Here is a 19261-nt window from a genome sequence, read left to right on the forward strand (position 1 = left end):
ACTTGTACATTTCAAGGGGTATCATATCTTTATATTATATGAGTCTATATTTTTATATTACTGTTATATGCCATATATTTAGCGAGTCTAAATTTTCGCGAATCGGGACTTCCCGACGATTTCGTGAGTGGCTAAATTCGCGATCGTGGAGTACTGTACTGAATGGAGAAATGTATACACTGTACATACGTGTGCGTCACATTCATATTGGGGATCAGAGTCATTATTTGTGCAGTTCTTTAATTTTGCAAATAGCACCTGACTCGCGAAAGTCGCGAAAATAAAAAAACCTCATTGAACATTCGGTGTATATATGAGTGACGTTTGAGTCAGCCACATGCCAACTGGTCAATTAGCTAATCATAAACACATACAAGACTGTGGATCACTTGTTATGTTCTCCTGGGGTAGAGCAGTCTAGGATCTTCTTACATCACAGAAGTCTGAAGATTTTGTTTGGAAAAACAATCGGTATTTGATGATTGAACTTTGAAATCACCTGAAATGAGGATGGTAGCACATCAACATGTATGACAACACAAAGTACTACTATTTAAATGTTATGAGAGAAAAACTAAGGAAGAAATATGTCCAGGGGCCCGTTGCATAAAACTTACCGTTGAATTTCAATGGCAACTACCGTCAAAATTAGGTGTCACAGCCAATCAGCATCAAGGATTATAAAATTTACCGCCAATTTGAAGACTTACTGCTAGAAAGGAGCGGTAAGTCCAGCGGTAAGGGTTTTATGCAACAGGGCTCAGGTCAGAAGATTATTGTACATAATTTCAATGCATCCCAAGGCACACCGGGGGAAGGTTCCTACACATGATGCATAATGCCTCGTCATGATTGTCATAATTACAGTTGAACCTCTCGTATCTGGACAAGTCGGGACCCGGGCTCATCCGGATAAGGGATTTGGCCAGATACGGCAGACTCAATGCTTTATACATGTACATACATTATACACATGTACTGATGTAGCCCATTGTAGCACCACATGTAGTAATGTGTATACTGTAACCTTTTCACTGTTACAAAATAGAGGTTCGTGTTTGCAAGAATGAAATCATTTTCTTTTATAAATTCTTGGGATGATTTACCTAAATAATCATTAAGAAAATATATCAAGTAGATCTTGAAAATAAACAGTACGAGTCGACGAAACTACGCTTCAAAATTCGATCATCACGGCTCGGCAAAGTCGACTGTAGGTCGCCATTGTTAGATTGAGTTGGGTATCCCCCTTTCCTCCCGTAATTATAAAGAAAAAAAATCACGGCGAGATTGCGTCCGAATAATAGAGAGATACGGATACAGGGAGGCCGGATAAGAGAGGTTCAACTGTATCACATCCTTATTAAAGTACACATGTACCTAATTTGGAACCAAAATTCCATCCCTGAAAATGTATACTAGTAGTCCACTATCCAAGAATCTCTATATAAGGAAAGCTACCTTCTTCTTGTACAGTGATTGCAGAAACATCAAGGAATAATATACCTCTTTACACACATAAAGCACATAAAGAAACAACAAAATGCAGCAGAGGCGACAAGTTCAAGTTTGCATGTAGAGAGAAGGGTGTTGATTGGGGGAAAAACAGAGAGCGGAAGGATCTGACGGAGGGAAAGTGAAGAAGACGCATCGATTGTGATTTTGGCCCAGCAGGTGCAGGAGGGGTGCATCCCACGAGCTATGAATGTCAGCGATCAATAAACTACTTCACCTACACACTCCTTTTTGCTCAGCCCGGCTGAGAACATGGTGACAACATTGCCTCCTTTCTAGCTCCTTCTTCCCATCTATTTTTCTCCCAATCATAATCCTTCTCTGTGAATTCAGATGCTGTAAAACAATGCTGCCGATATCCTCCGACTATCACTGTAGCAGACTGGGACCATTACGTAGGTTGATTTCAAATTTGTGTCTTGGAATTGAAGTCAAGTAACTTTAAGCGAGTGCACAATGTGCGCTGTGGGGGAAAACCCATGCCTGTCTAATGGACAGGACACTTTGCTTAGCTTTCATGAACTTTGACATTTAATTTGGATAAGGCTTTCTTCTTGCAAGCTTTTAAATGTAAGTCAAGGTGAAAATATCTGCTTCGTTATTGCCAGCATAAATTTTCTTCACATTATAAAAAAAAGTTGTATCAACATAGAAGCTACATTGTAAAACCATGCAAGAAGTAAAAATAATGACGCATAAACACAAAATCCTGTTAAAGCACAAGTCAAAACTGATTAGGCTTTAACATTCTTTCGAAAATTGGCTGGCCCTCATTATTTGAAGAGCAAAAGTAGCCATGAAATACATTGTGTAGAATCTTGAAAACAAATGAAACTTGCTTCCAATGTTCAGAATACAAAATTGTACCTTCGAACAACTGAGTAGGATGCAGACCATTATAAAAAACATTCTCCAGAAAGTGCTAAAAATGCAATATGCATCTCAAAAGCTTAGATACATGTGAAAATGGAATAAAATCAAGACTGCTGTAAAGGTGAACACATTTTCATTTAAAATCCACCACCATCTACTCTGCTAGCATACATGATTTTTCCTCCAAGGTAAAATATTGGTGGAAATTACAACATCCCAGAGCTAGCTTCTGATGAAACATCAAAGCATTGTGAAGCTTGGGTAATGCACATTACGCGTTATACACTCCCTTTTGGGAGAGGACTACACATGCATCTTATACAAAATTCCATGAAAATCTATAATATCTACCAGTATATAAATAATCTACCAATGTTTAGTTATTCTTCATTTTTTGGGCAGCAATACCATTTGATCATCAACCTGCTGTAGTCAACAGATGCCATTAAACTTCCCACTGATTCCTGTAAAAGTGGGTATTTTCACAGTGGGGAAATTTTTGTACATTTCGCACGACGCGAAACTGCCTTTGTGCAAATAACAGCATGGGGATTGTTTTTCTTAATAAATTGCTTTTGTCGTAGTTACTTTCATGTTCATGAGCCCTGTAGCGTGAGTAAATTTGCTGTCGTGATGCCCACCAGTTACCCTTTCATGCACTGCCAAAGCCTGTATCCGCTGTGGCAGCAGTAAGCTATGACATGTTGTGACCAGCCGTGAAATAAAAACAAGCAAAAATTAATTGCAAAAAAATGTCCGTTTTTGTCGCTTTTTTACATTAAGCTCATCATCCAAAGGAACTCCACCAGCCCTGTACAATGTCTATGGAGATTACAAAACCTTGGAGTGACTGGGTAAAAACATGGCACATCTATACCCTGTCACACAGTCAATTACATCTTGGACAGCAAGTGATCCTAATGTAAACGGACTAACCCTTAAAACTTTCCTAACACGTTCTTAATGTTTTGGTTTTTTTTTTTGTTTTGTTTTGTTTTTTTGTTTTGTTTTTTTTTTTTGGGGGGGGGGGGGCATGATTGCTTCTTCTAATCAGGTATTGAAAAAGGTTTTTGCTTAACCCGTCGAGGATGGGCTGACTTTGCTGCAACACGCATTCTCCATAGACCCTTGCCCGAATATACTCGGGACTCGTCCTCAACGGGTTAATTCTTCAAAATATGTTTTTCTCTCGAGGGTTTTAATACCAAAACCATACATGGCTTGATGACATTTGCAAGCTTATTTTTTGTGGTTTGATGAAATGAAAATCAATAAAAAGAGTATATTAGGCACACTTTATTATATTGCTCTTCCTGTTGTTTTAGAAGTCACTCTTGTAGTCCAAGGTACATGTATATCACTGGTCTACCATTGTTTACACTTTGCTGTGGATATCTGTTTTCATTGTTATCATTATTATCATTATTGTACTTGTGAGAGAGGGAAATCCCTACAGTATTCAGGCTGAAAACAATGTGACTCTCTTGGCATATTCTACACAATAATCAATTGGAATGAAAATGAACAAAGAAAATGATATTTTTAAAAATACATTTCTGGTAAGTTTTCTTATAACATACATTTAAATTTGATGATAATTTCCTCACAATATCATTTGTTTCGGTAGTGTTGGGTAGTGACAGAGAAGGGAATCTTGGCTATGGTAATAACGGCGAGTCCATGAGAATTTCAGAGTCTTGTATGGAACAGATAAAGTACCTGCCCCAAGGTAAGCAGGCATCTTTGCAGATTGTGCAATGTTAATGCTATACCCTGACTCACAATTGGACGCAACTCCATTGAATGCAAAGATCTTGGTCTGTTCCGGCATTAGACTTGGAAATCAGCGGAATGCCAGGGGCCAATTTCTGAAAGCCAGTGACAATTTGAGTCTGTATTCCATTCATCCCTCCAAGATCAGAGGTAGTTAATGAATGCATGGGGTCAATGGGCCAAGGTAGAATACTGGCCTGGTTCACTGCTTTCCTGCTGAGCTCCTGTCTCCTCATATCGGGACAAAAGAGGGAGCCCTTGTACATGGACAGATTGAGCAGAGCATGTGGACAGCTGTAGCCAACGATTTGGATACTGTTTTCTTTTCTTTTTTCTGTTTTTGTTTCATGGTAATTTCTGACTGGGGGCCTCAGGTATGCCTAACATATGTCTTGAAAAGATAATTTATGTTGTGACATACAGCAGCGCACCTGGCTCATTGTATAACCCATTGAAAGTGCTTTTGATCTTTTTTGGAAGCCCTCCAGTGATGGCCGCCATATGTTACAGTGCTCTGAAGTTGGATTCATCTATATTTTAGAGTGAGGCCTTGCATCTGCTCATGATTTCCCATGGAAATCATGTGTGGAGATGAATGAACACAGTCTTGGAAGGCTCTGAAGACTCAACATGGTTCATGTTTGTTATTCATGACAAAAACCAAGTTAATTCCTTTAACATGTCAGTCTGTATGTATGTGTACCGGTATGTGTTTGTGTGTGTCTTTTTTTTTTCTTTTTGTACATGCATGTGTGCGATTAATCTGAGGTCCTTAAAGAAAGATTTCATAAATTCAACAAAGAAGAATAACCAATTGTATGTAAAGTGAAATACCGGTATCCAAAATAGAACGTAATCTCAATTAGACACCCCTTCACTATTGAACAGTACAGTGAAAAAGCCCCAGAAGGTCCCCTGTATTCAAGTGTAAGGCATTTAGAAAGCCAAATACAAATTTAAGAGGTACAGATTCAGATATTAGAAAAGACTGAGAGCTGTATCTACAGTAGATATGAACTTGTACTGCAGGCTGCAGGGTGTTTAGAGTCACCTTATAATGGGAACAATGAAGATCTGATAAAGTTGTCATGCACTTTGCACAGCACCATTTCCATGGGGCAAGTCTGTTTTAAACCATCTCTGATTACACTGTATGTGTGGTTGTTCAAACTGTCCACTTGTGATGTATACAAGAAACTACTTGAAAAGATGATGGTCTTGGCATTTTCAGACTAGCACAGTGAAGTGTCGCTTTTCATCATGAGTTCTTTAACGAAATTTTCCTTGCATTATATGACTAGATTTTTACAATGCAGGTCTACTGTAAACCTCACCCAATACAAATGTTCTCCCCTTTTTTATTAGTGTTCCTTGCCAGAGATAAGCATGAAAGTCTGGAACAAGACTAGCTCTGTGGAAAAAAGAACTGTCAGTACGTACTGGCGAAGAGAGAGAAAGAAAGACAGGAAGAAAGAGAGACAGAGAAAAAATGGCATGCATGTGAGATGATTACATCAACTGATGGTGTAGATGATCAGTATACACTGAACTGGACATTGGTAAATCAAATTACGGACAGCTGCTTGGAAAATGCCTGCTTTTACAGGCCATTTCATTTAGCTGATCACAGGCTTTCATTATGTAGACATGAGCAAAGCCTATTCTGCTTACTTCCGCTGGTTTCGGGGAAAACCCGCGGCAAAATGTTCATTGAGTAGTCAAGTGACATCCACGCTTTAAAACAAATGAGAATTGTTCAGAGGGCTCAAGAATATATCAGAAAACAAGCCTACTTTCAGAAAAGAAAAACCCTGAAATTATCATTTATAACTAAATTGACTCACAGCACAGACCAGTAAGCACATCAATTAAATCTCAAGTCTTAGTCTTGAATGCTTGCGGTATGCCTCCAGAGAATTCTGTACCCCTTCGCTACCCATTTCAATCCCCTCAAGCACCTGCTACACCGCAACACCTAACCACAGTGATCTGAGAGAAGACCTATGGGGGAGAAGCTGCTTCATCAAAACTTACCGATTTGCCACATTTTCTTCAAAGAAAATACTGTAATATAACCGGATTTCTCCAGTTATTGTGTGGGTTCTTTTTTGGGTAAGTTCGCGGACACCTCACGCAGACTCACAAGGATCACATCTTATCGCATCATCACGTAGAGAAAGCATCAATAATTCATCGAGATGACAATCGAAGTGCGTGCGAAGAAGAACTTTATTACCGTACTCGCCAATCCGGCTACCCGTCAGGACCGGTCGCCTGACACGATGCACCACTGTATCGCCGCACGAATGGCCGATACACACAGCGTTACAAGACTTTAGTGTACAATACACTACAAAACCACGGGGGGACTCCGCGGACACGTCCGCCCCCGACGAGCGTCAGCTCACCACTCCTCGCTCCTTCTACCCGAGCGAGTGTATAACCACGTGCGACCCGTGACCCCCATCGAAACTCATACGGTCATGGGGTCACCGCACGCCCCCTACGTCCTAACCAGACGTACCAGAGACACCAACTTCAGTGCTCTAACCTCATTTCATTACACAGCCCCTCCCTAAGACTAGTCAGTCCCTTGACTAGGGCAACTCGGGCTTTACATAAACAATGAAATGACCAAAACCGGATACTACAATCCCGTATCCTACACAAACAGAAACATAAACAATAACGCGAGAACAACATTTTTACATAAACTTCACAGATTAGCGTAAGCACATTTACCTATTCTTACACGCTAAAACAACCGAGTGTATGACATACATACGCGAAACACTGGTTCGCAACTTTGCATTTACATATATTTACATAACTTAATAAACACAAAAAAAGATGTGAAAACCGCATCATTACTGAACAAGCGAGGTATTTATCACTAGGCCTATGCATCATTGTCTCCCGCCTAGCTTAAACAACGAACTCCTTAAGTATAGCTTGTCCGATAGTTTACATTGTATTTACACGTATTTACACACACACACACAAAATAAACAAAGCTCTCTTAATAGCAGTCCACATTTTAAAGACAAATAAAACATTGTAATAGCGTCATAAGTCGTTGCGCCTTCCGCTAGGGGTTCCCGTCCTGCACTCCAACCATAGCGTCTCCAGAGAATTCCTTGCGCCGTCCCACTTGTTGTAGCAGATACCCTTATCGTAAGTCATCTCGCAGACCACATGACAGATATGACAATACGTCACTGCTGGTTCAACCTGTCGAAGTAGCACATGGCGTTGCAGGTATGGTGCACCTATTGCAGGGATCCCGCAGTTTCCTACATTATATACATTAAGTTGCGGCTGTACACAGTCACTACAATCACCTGGCGCTCTACCCAGCATCCCTGATACGAGTCATCGTATCGCTGAGGAGAGTTTCGCTTCCTTGGTTGATTGCGTCGGAGATCAGTATGGAAAACGTCGGAGAAATGGATTCATCTTTGCCGGTATGCGAATCGATAGGGTCAGACTCTGGTCGAACGTCTGCAGCTTCGTTGAGGAACTTCCGAGGTGCATGGTGCCAGGAGGACATGACGATCCGGCTCCTGCAAAGGAGCATCAATACCTCCACCAGCCTCGATCCACGACTGCAACAACGGCTCGCCAAAGCACTGTTTCATTCGATCCACGTGCATAACGCTTTTCTTTCCGATGTTTTCTCTTGTTTTCGGCAGGTCACGTCCGACAACCTTCATACAACCAGGAACGGACCATGTCATTTTCATTGCCATGATGCGTAGCTATGCAGAATTCCATTAAAATGCACCAGCGAACAGAATTTCAGTCTGATCGTGAACTCATGCTTGTGCAGGCATAGCAGGCATTCGATTTGAAGGCACTACTAATGGCACTGTAGGCATAGCAGGCATTCAATGTGATGGCACTACTGGCACTGCAGGCGCTCTTTCTTCTCCACAAGTGGGGTCCTATTGTTTTTTCTTCCGGCGCAGACTTCTGCCTCTCAAACAACAACTTCGACATCGTGACGTCGGAATTGACAGATGAACGTGCAGGCATAGCGGGCATTCAACCATAAGGCACCGCTGGCACTGCAGGCGCTATAGGGTCCTCTTGACAGGCGCTGTTCTCTCTCTATCTTCTTCAGGCGTAGAGTCTAACACAGTTTAATAAGCAGGCGCCTTTCACCTGCAAGCGCCCTTCACCTGCAGGCGCCTTTCAACTGCAGGCAGGCGCCCTTCCTTGCAGGCGCCCTTCCCTGCAGGCGCCCTTCACTGCAGGACGAAATATACGCAAGATGTATTTACTGATCCAGCCTCACCCTGCAGGCAATGAAAAGTATAGTAGGCATTCGTAACGAGGGCACTACTATAGCACTGCAGGATAAATCCTCTCTCCTCTAATTTATTAATGCAAAACAATTTTACATTAACATGATTTAGCAGTCACCTGGTCCACGAAACCCATCCCACCGCTGCCACCAATGTAATATAACCGGATTTCTCCAGTTATTGTGTGGGTTCTTTTTTGGGTAAGTTCGCGGACACCTCACGCAGACTCACAAGGATCACATCTTATCGCATCATCACGTAGAGAAAGCATCAATAATTCATCGAGATGACAATCGAAGTGCGTGCGAAGAAGAACTTTATTACCGTACTCGCCAATCCGGCTACCCGTCAGGACCGGTCGCCTGACACGATGCACCACTGTATCGCCGCACGAATGGCCGATACACACAGCGTTACAAGACTTTAGTGTACAATACACTACAAAACCACGGGGGGACTCCGCGGACACGTCCGCCCCCGACGAGCGTCAGCTCACCACTCCTCGCTCCTTCTACCCGAGCGAGTGTATAACCACGTGCGACCCGTGACCCCCATCGAAACTCATACGGTCATGGGGTCACCGCACGCCCCCTACGTCCTAACCAGACGTACCAGAGACACCAACTTCAGTGCTCTAACCTCATTTCATTACAATACTATATGCTCACAAATTCTGTGAAATTTTCACAAAAATATTAATAAAGTCATCCCTGATTTAAATGAGATATTTTCATCTTGTCTTGTTATATCTTATATTTAGAAACAAAAGCATAATAAACAATCCATCTCCTTATACCTCATTGTGACATTTTAAATGACTTCTCCATAACAAAACAAGACTGTTCGTAGGCACCAGCCCTTACACAGTGTTTTGAGGACAGGTTTTCAGAAGAAAGCACTTAACAGCACACCACATGAAACAGAGATCAAAGCTTAATGTGCAAATAATTTTTCTAGAGTACCGAGTCTTTTTTTTTGTGCAACAACAGTTTTATCATGAGACAAAAACATATTCTACTCTCAACTCTTTTGCTTGCTCCGTCTCTCTTTATCAAAATCAATCTCTCTCTTTTTTATTTTTCTTAACATAATATATAAACATTTTTTTCCCTCTGGTGGCCTGTTTGGGCCTTTAAAATCTTTGAATCTGAAATTTTGGTGGCCCTCCCCCCCCCCCCCCCCAAAAAAAAAAAAAAAATTGTAGTGGCCAGAAGTAAATGGACATAAGATATAAAACTTTATTTTGAATTTAGCTGCCTTATAGCACCACCAAAAGATAAAGCTTTGTGGAAATTTGGTGGCCCAACATCAGTTTCTAGTGGGGCTGAGCCACTGGGCCACCGCTTTTGTCAAGCCTTTACCCATTCCATATGGGAACCTGGTGGCCTGCATATTAAGTCTATGGGCATTTCAGAATTCAATATGGAGCGGGTTAATATCAAGAGGGGTGTAATTCCTTTGCACCTGACCAACCCCAGTCATGACTAAACATAACCTGTCAGTTCCTGTTCTGGAATACATTTCTCACTCTCTTGATCGGGCATAAAGCCGGTGCCACATTTCCCTCGATGTCCATACCAATTTCACAAATTGCCCATATAATATGCGGTTGTATGTCAATTTAGAACACCGCAGGACATGCCTTGATGGACAAAAGAAGAGGGAAAAAAAATGAGAGCTAATTTGACTGATGTGTCTGTCATTCATACAATGCCCATGAGCATGACATGTGATTTAGAGAGACTCCTCTTTTTTTCCAAGCTAAAAAGTTCATTCTAAATTTCATGCAAAGCCACTGCATGTCATTCTGCTGTTCTTTAAAATCTTTTCCCCCCTTTCTACTCCCTTTTTTTTTTGGGGGGGGGGGGGAGGGGGTAACTGAAGTTGATAAAGCTGACTTTCACAAAAGTATGTTTACACATCACACTTGAATGCTCATATATCAAGATTAAAATCTTTAAATTCAAATTGAAGTTGCCATAATCTTCTGTGAGCATTATGTGTGCAATAATTTGCTTTAAAGATCAGTGCTGGCAAAGACAATGCGTCTTCTTCCTTGTTCATAGATTCATTGGCTTTTTTAATGCTCATTACAAGGATATCAGATATTCATCTAAATCTAAAAATTGCACTGGATCTTAACAAATTTTACATACTGAGCACACATCTCACTGCAAAATGATAAATTCAGTTTGTGTTTAAAAAGCAATGATTGCCTACAACAAAGAGAACAACTTAAAACAGGAGAGAACATAAGTCTAGCCCATATCACAATGCTTGAGAGACCATGTAGTATGTTTTTAAAATACTGAATAACAATGATTATGTGACATTTTGCTGTCCTTAGATGAAACTGCATGCACTAAAAAAAAAATCTTATAACTTCCTCTATCCCCCATATTCTGCAGACATGATTGACAATAACTTGACAGTGATTAGGCCTTTAATGCAGCTCAATTACTGGAAGGGTAATGAGATTAGACAACTTGTTCCTCCCTTCTCTCTCTGTATAAGAGAGAGAGAGAGAGAGAGATTCAACTTTTTGAGAGTATAAATGCATCGGCAGATGTAATGTTTGGGCAAAGATGTCTGGAAAAGGGTGATGACCGCAGAGTAAAACGCAAGAATGTTTATTCAGTGGCTGCAAAGTGTTCCTTGCCGCAGCAACAATCGCAGCTCTCTGAACAAAATTCGCCGTTTAGGTAGCTATCGGGGACAGTTTAAAATCTTTGATCGATACATCCCCCGCTTCGCTTCCACCTTGTTCTTGCCCATCAAAACCTCAGAGGGAGGAGTGTAACCCCCCCCCTCCCCCATTATCTTAATTTACAAATTAACTTCTTCTCCTTCCCTGCTCTTCCCCTATTTCCTACTGAACCTTGTATACATGCAAATAGTTGTCTAAGTACATTAAAGTTCCTGAATATCAATTTATTTTACATCTGTAGGAAAATACTTTGGGAGTGGCATCCTATGAAAGGATAAATTTTCATACAAACAAGATTCTGACTGTCGATGAACTCAACACAGAATCCTTCACACAAAAGTTGGAATTCCATACAATTGTAAGTGGGAATTCCATAACTGACTATGATCTACAGCAAATCATTGTATATTTACTCAGATATTCATTCAGTGGAGATTCTGGTTTGTTAAGTGTTTTTTTTCTCTCTTTCTCTCACTGCAATGACACACCGTATGTCAAATTATGGTTTAAACGCAAAAAAAAACACAAATTTGAATGACATTTTAATGAAAGGTTAAAAATGAGGCATGAAACATTTGATTACAATTGGGTGGTAAACCAGACCATCATCTACAATGTAGATCCCAGATATTACTTGCAGATTTGTGGGATCTCATGTGACTTGTGAAAGAATGCCCTTGTTATTTTGTCACAAAGAAACCCTTTTTTAAACTTTGATGTTGACATTTGCAATATTCCAGATCTGGCAATCCTGAATGGCCAAATCCATAGGTTTGTGAAAATTTGTTATAAGGGTAATTATGATGATAATATAGTGGGTACATACAGTATCAATACCAAGTTTTGATGATGACTAATGATATTGTGGATCTGGTCATGAATCACCAATGTAAACACAAGACAGGGGGGTAATTGAAATTCAGATCATAGGTATCTTTCATTTCCATTTAAAAAGCCTTATTTTGCGTAGTACATGAAAGTTGCTAGAGTTGTAATGTATCCTCAAAACAAACAAAAATACAGGCAGCAAGCATAGGTACAGCTTTTCCCTACATCCCCAAATCTGTGATTTAATCAAGTCCTCTCTATCCGCCCAAGGCAAAATGGTGTATTCAGTTGAGACCTCGCCTGCCCTTGAACTCGACTGGAATACAAGCTGTCGAACGCTACAATGAACTGTAGTCAGAGCTGAGTCTTTTCCCCTGACATACACTATCTTACCATCTCATGCTACTCATGTTAATAATACCCACAGCCACCGGCAGCAGAGCACCCCCTGAAGGGTACACTCTTGGGTATCTTCCACAGTATTCATGACTTGGTCACAACAGGGCATGATTAGTGTACAAACATATTACATTCATTCGAGCTTTGCTTTGGAGTGTAACTGAACTGGAAGAGGGAATGTGGCATTGAAACTAATATTGCCACAACCTCCATGCACTGCTCATTCACTGGCTCTGCTTGCCTTGCAGTGCTGACATGTTTCTCTATTACATTGTTCCACAAACTCACTCTCTTGGAGGAGTCTGCACCCTGTTTTGTTTTGTTGGTGTTTGGGTTTTTTTTTTTGGGGGGGGGGGCAGTGCCAACTTCTGTTTACATGATCAAAATGAAAGAATTTCTACATCTTGGGACATAATTATGATTGAAAAATCACACACTTACACAATACTGTGCAAACTTTTAGTCATTTAGCAAATTCCTCTAAATTCAGCTGTCTTTAGCATCTCAACATCATTGACAAATTGGCACCTGAATCGAATGCCCTGGTATGTGTGGGAATGATGTGTTCACAGTGTATGTGTTGGCTACAGGTGAGAAAATATTTCTATGCCTGGTTCTTATCAGCTGTGAAGCATTGAGGATGAGCAGATGTTCCTATAACACACACTTCCCATAAATACCTGCCTACATATGCCCAGAACTAGTCTTCAACAGGTTAACCCATGGTAGACTAGTCCCAAGTATACTCGGGTAGGTGTCTATGGGAAATCTGTGTTATAGCGAAATCAGTCCGTCCTCAACAGGTTAAAGTGTATCTTTGGCCAAAAAATTATTTTGGATATGTGAAAGAGACACATTTCAGTAATCCATTGCACCATCTTTCAGAGAAAATGGGTCATTAGTTAGTGAAATAATGCATCTCAAAGTTTCCAAACACACTGTGTCTGGGAGATTCAGGAACCACTGTGGTTCCGTAACCCACTGCAAACAATAGGGTTTGCTGTAGTCTTGCCTCCCAGACCCATTGTGTTTAGAAACTTTCAGATGCATTATTTCACTAATTAATGACCCATTTTCTCTGAAAGTTGGTGCAATGGACTACTGAAATGTGTCTCTTTCACATATCAAAAATAATTCTTTGGGCAAAGATACACTTTAAGGATTCTGCAATATCACCTGAATCACAAACACCTTCAAACATTTTCACTTTGCTATAATTATCCATCTGAGCTCACTGAGCAGTTTCTGAGTAATGAGTCTACATCTCTGTATTTTCCCACAATGCAATGCTCATCCAGCAAGTATCAGGGAAGAGGAGGGGAGGGGAATTAGTCTCACCTGCAGACTCGGTCTTGCCTCTGGATGTTTCTTCACCAGTCTGGTTAGTCTGTCCTGAAGGAGAGAAGCTGTCAGGGAGTGGTGGTCAAAAAACAACATTGTTTTAAAGTGATTCCAGCGCTTGGAATGACACATCATTGCTTATATTATACAATTACATACATGATGTACATGTAGCACGTACATGGAACACATAATGAAAATGAATGCCCCTATGCGCTCATATGATGACCATATTGCCATCAGTTGGCTAAGTTTATGAGGAGACAAGCACTCTAAAGGATGCAGGCCAAGAAAGAGAAATAACATCCTCATTTCCTAATTTTTGGCTAAGTCTGGCTGCCTGTGGATGCTTAAATTGATACCATACCAACAAAGATAGGCACAGACTACGGGGATTAGGCTCGCACAGTGTGCTGCACTGCCCTCTATAGTTCAACAATCAGTCAGGTTATCTACATGGTGCACACAAGGCTGTTTTGATGCAAGTGTGGCATTTATCTAGAGGTAAAATGAATTATAAAATGGGTTCAAGAATGTAGCCAATTGTAAGCGCTGAAATGAGTCACGTGTGCGTGCATTAATTTCTTAGTAAATGCACGGCCGGGGCCTGACGTACGTCACAATGTTTACACTAGCAGTGCGCACTCAATCAGTTGTTACAAGTGCGTTACGCGCTGCTATACGCGCTGTCAATCCTGTAAACAACTTCTAGTTCGGGCTGCCACAACAGCCAGCGGCCTTTCTCGTGCATAACACGTGGCGTACGTATACTCTTATACGTACGTACAGTACTTATGTGCGGGATTTCCGAGTGCGACGTGCGTAAATGTTTGGGACGAACATCTTCGGACATCTTGACTTTTGAGCGAGTGCTACATGTAGCTGACTGGTATTGACCCACAAAGGTACGTGAATAATGCTGTTAGTTTTCGACCCATTTTATAAAACAAATGATGCACAGGATTATTTCGTGGCGTTAGTGAAGGTGCGGCGCGCTCGAGAGTATTGACAATGGTGCGACATGCACGAGGCGCATTCACTAACACACTCTATCCTGTGCATCATTTGTATATCAAAGCATTATGATTTGAAGATTGCAATGAAATTCACAATTCTGTAATTTGGTCAATAAGGCATGAAGTTGCTCATAATTCAGTGTGTTGGGTGAAGACATTGGTATTTGTGCATTCTTGTCCTGATTCCAAGCACATTAATACAACATTCAATTCTCTTGCTGTCATGATCAAACTTTTTTTTTTTCTACAGCTCTCTTATAAAAACATATATTTTACAGTCCTTTACATGACTTGTCAAAATACTGTATACGCTATATATTTCACGGGGGTTTTATTTTCGCGAATTTTGCGAGTCGGGAGCTATTCGCGAAATTAACAACACGCGAAAATATTACCTTCCAAAATGATGATACGAACATTTCAGTACCAGTATACCATGTCACGGCTTACCGAACAGACCATACAGGCTAAGCTTGTTTACGCTCATCCACGTCTACTTACGAATACTGTAGAGAGCCAATCCATTATCGCAAGGGGACCACTCGTCAGAAATCTAGCGCGATGGACTTAACCACTTCAAAAATGTTGAATTCTCACTTACTAGTTTGCAGAGTTTGGTAAGTTTTTTTTTTTTCATGCAGTGTATAACTAGTATCATTCTTATTTGCTAGTAAGTTGAAAATTCACACTTTCTTTGCCACTTCATATTTTCTCTGGTCCCCCAATCGCGAATTTAACCACTCGTGAAAATGTGTGACAGCAGCAATTCGCGAAAATTTATGTACGCGAAAATTATAGCGTATACAGTAAGGTACAGCTTGTAGCATAGAAAAGATTTGCAGTATATTTACAGTATGTTATGACCAAGTACTACTAATACCGACAAGGAAAAAAAAAGTCTATATTTTAATGAGACCTTTAAGATTTGTACTCTACAGACTATACAAGACCAGTACATGCTTTTAGAAGTCATAATGTTCTGATAAGTCTGACGATTCTTCAAAAATTTCTCAACATATAATAATTTCCTCACAAAATAAACATGCAACTGATATGTAACATTAAATTTACTTCTTCCCTTGTATTGTAATTGACACTTTTCTGGAGGTAGAGCAAATACACATTTGTATGAGAGGTACAATGTACTTAGAAAAACTAGTTTTCTTCTTCTTCTTCTTCTTCTTCAACTTGTTTGTACAGGTGTGTCAATCAAAATGGACATGAGATACTGCATTTTGAATACATCTTGATCTGTTGTTGTAACTGGACACCATGCATTTAAGCAGTGATACTGAAAAACAGTGGGATAATGAGCATAGCACAGAGTTGTGTGTTGGCCAAAGTAGAAGAAGATTAGACAATATGTAAGAAAGTGAGTGCACGTGGGCGTGTGTGTGTATAGCGGGTGTTTGTGTGTATGTGTTGGCATAAATTGCTGCATTGGTAGGCATTGCTGGGGGCGATTGACCCAGATAGACACACACAATTGACATGACTGATCTTCTTATATGGGACCAATGAGGAGCCAATTCAACAGGTTGCAAGGAGAACATTACATGGGGTATAATAATGCCTGCTCACTGCTTCTCATCTCTAGGACACACTTCACTATCACCACTCTACACTGGCCTCAGACCTCACCCCGGGAGTTTGTTCTATTCATTGCTGATGCAGTCCAGGCGAGTTAATGATGCAGCGGGGGAGGGTTTGTTCCCCTTTCTCCAGGAGCATCCTCTTCAGCCTACTTTAATTGAAGTCACTGATTCACCTGGAAATGGAGCACAGCCCGCTCCTGACCAGTAGCCACTCCTCAAATTTTCCCTTCACATAGTCCTTGCTTAACCCACTGCAAGGACGAGCTGACTTTGACATAATAACTATCAGCATTTCCCACAGACACCTGCCCAAGATTTCTCGAGACCAGTCATCAACGGGTTAACATCCAAGCCAGGAGAATTGTCAAGCCAAGTAATCGCTTTGCTGATATCATGTAATCTCACTCTGAGGAATTTCAGCGATCAGTAATAGGTGTGTGTCAGGTTGATGATAACTTTAATGTATACATGTGCATCCAAAGCTTCCAGACAGTATAAACCTCATCTCCAACTTGTACAGTAATCAGTAGCAATGACACTGTCCAGACTTGACAGGTGTCTGTGAATAGGAAATGATAGTCGTAAGAACAAAAGTACCAGCTTACCAGTACCATGTGTAATACTTTGAACTGGGACCAAACAAGCACATACATTATCATCATATTCTGTCAGTAAAATGAATATGTGTAGACATATATATAGGAAATATGAATGACAACTGGGAAAAGGCAACAGAATCAAATCTTATTTTGACGATGCATTAAATGCACATCTTGCTCATGATGTGTAACAGCATGCATGGCTTATAAAACCAGACATTAACATACAGCACTTATAAATATCAGTACATCAACATGAATTTTAACCTGTTGAGGACGGGCTAATTTTACTATCCCATAGACACTTGCCCGAGTATACTCGGGACTCATCCTCAATGGGTTAAACAGTGCAATACAAAAGGAGAAGTGGCATTTCCTCTGATTTGTGTAAATTAGCACTTGGATCACATGACAGGTAATCACAGGAATTCAATTTCAAAGCCTCCAGTAAAAAAATATAAAGATAATAAATTAGGATGGTTCTTTTCTTCCCTTTCCAAACTCCTAGAAATAAGACAGAAAGTAGGTACTGTATCTAAATTGTAATAAATTATAGCACGTATTCCATTACTACATGAGTTTTGTATCATGTAACCTCAGTAACACACAATCCTGTACACAGAAATGTCATGTTGAAAAGACAACACCTCTTTCTGCAAACTACATTGTATAGTATGCCTTTCAGTAAGGAGTGATATTGCATGTCTGTCACAGGCCTGTACCTATGAACATTAATTAGCAGAATTTGTATTGCTCTAAAATCACTGGGCACCAAACATTCCCACTGAAGACCTGAAAGACTTGGTAACAAAAAGAAGTCATTTGAATGATACTGGTTCAGGGTTGCCCATACATTGTAGGAATTCTTCCCTGCAATCTAACATTATGTAATTACTGTAAAAGTGGAAATTTTCATGGTGTTGAATTTTCATACATTTTGCCCAAACAGAAACTAGTACGAAAATAAAGCATGCGAATATTTTTGCTTGCCATTATATGTTCCAGTACTTAACTGATGTCTTTTTTCACATTCGTAGCTGTACCTGTAGAGCATACAGGATAAAAACATCTTACTTTTGAAAGAATCACTAGTGTTTTTGACTTCTTTGTTGTTGTTGCTGTTGTCGCTGGTTGGTGATAAACACATCAGATAGCGAGATCTGACAGACATCTCTGCCACAATCAAATGCAACCTTGCATCAAAATACAGTCTAGACTCAGACCACCTCATAACATTGTCATGCAATTTGCGACTAGTTCTTACCCTGAGTGTCAAAAGTATTGCTGTATGATTGCCTTCGCTGTCTCTTCTGTCCTTTACTTGAAGTCTGAGGAACAAAGATGAACAAGATTTATTTTTTAACAATAACCACAACAATTTCTTTGCACATGACATCAATCATCACATACTCACATTGTATCTCATGCACTTAACAACACTCATCATGGGTCAAGTGAGAATTTGACGCAATTTCTGTGAAGATAATCCATTATGATTGCTGAGTGAATATGACAAATTTCTCTTCCAGTGCAGTTGGTAACAAAGAAAATAACACATACAGTCTCTGTGGTATCACATGAAACCTAATAAGATGTCTCACATCAATTTTGAAATACAAGGTTGCAACCACTACACTTGTATAATAACTATACTCATACAAACATGATCTACTTTTGTGTGTGTGTGTGTAAGGTAAGAATTACAATGAATCTATACTGTAGTCTACTTGGTCTTTAATGCATTTTCAAAAAATGGAAATTCTTGTCGGGGTTTTGAAATAGATTGATGTTTGGATTTTATCAATAATTTTGTTACATGTTTTCAATTGATCTGAAAATGCTATTTCAATGTTGTTATCATGTACAGTATTGTAGCACAGCACAGAAAAGGCTGAGAAAATTCATACCTACGTGTATACAACACACACACATCTACACAAAGCTTAACTGAATGGCTACAATGACCTAAACAACTAGTGCACATGTATGAATCCTGTCAAAAGGTGGCGCTAGACATAAAAGAAACCCAGCAGAAAACATTTGCTATCTCCCACAAACATGATTGTTCTCAAAAAGTACACTTTTAGAGCTGGCGAAAGGTGACTTGTTCAATTTTTCATCCACAGTTTAAAAAGTGACATCAAATGGATGGATTAATGCATTCTGATGAAAAAACTTGACAAGTTAAACTAAGTGCCTGCATTCTTAATGGGGTTAATCAAATACTCACTGATGATTCAATTACTTCAAGTTTTGCTTGTTTACACGCTACACATAAAATCATCAATGGATTACAGGAAACGAGACT

The 19261-nt window shown here is 40.1% G+C and overlaps 1 protein-coding gene across 1 annotated transcript in view; it reads right to left on the reverse strand.

Annotated features, from left to right (window-relative positions):
- Positions 1-19261, reverse strand: part of LOC139739052 (uncharacterized) — a 46376-nt gene that overhangs the window by 21474 nt on the left and 5641 nt on the right. The window contains exons 2-3 of the mRNA XM_071649665.1: positions 18218-18281; positions 13741-13808 (exon numbers count right to left, since the gene is read on the reverse strand). Of these exons, the coding sequence (XP_071505766.1) occupies positions 13741-13808; positions 18218-18281 (132 nt within the window). The remainder of the gene's footprint in view (positions 1-13740; positions 13809-18217; positions 18282-19261) is intronic.

This window comes from Diadema antillarum, unplaced genomic scaffold (genome assembly GCF_040938485.1).
Source record: "Diadema antillarum isolate AM-2024a unplaced genomic scaffold, OU_Dant_1.0 seq00000781_RagTag, whole genome shotgun sequence".
Taxonomy (NCBI): domain Eukaryota; kingdom Metazoa; phylum Echinodermata; class Echinoidea; order Diadematoida; family Diadematidae; genus Diadema; species Diadema antillarum.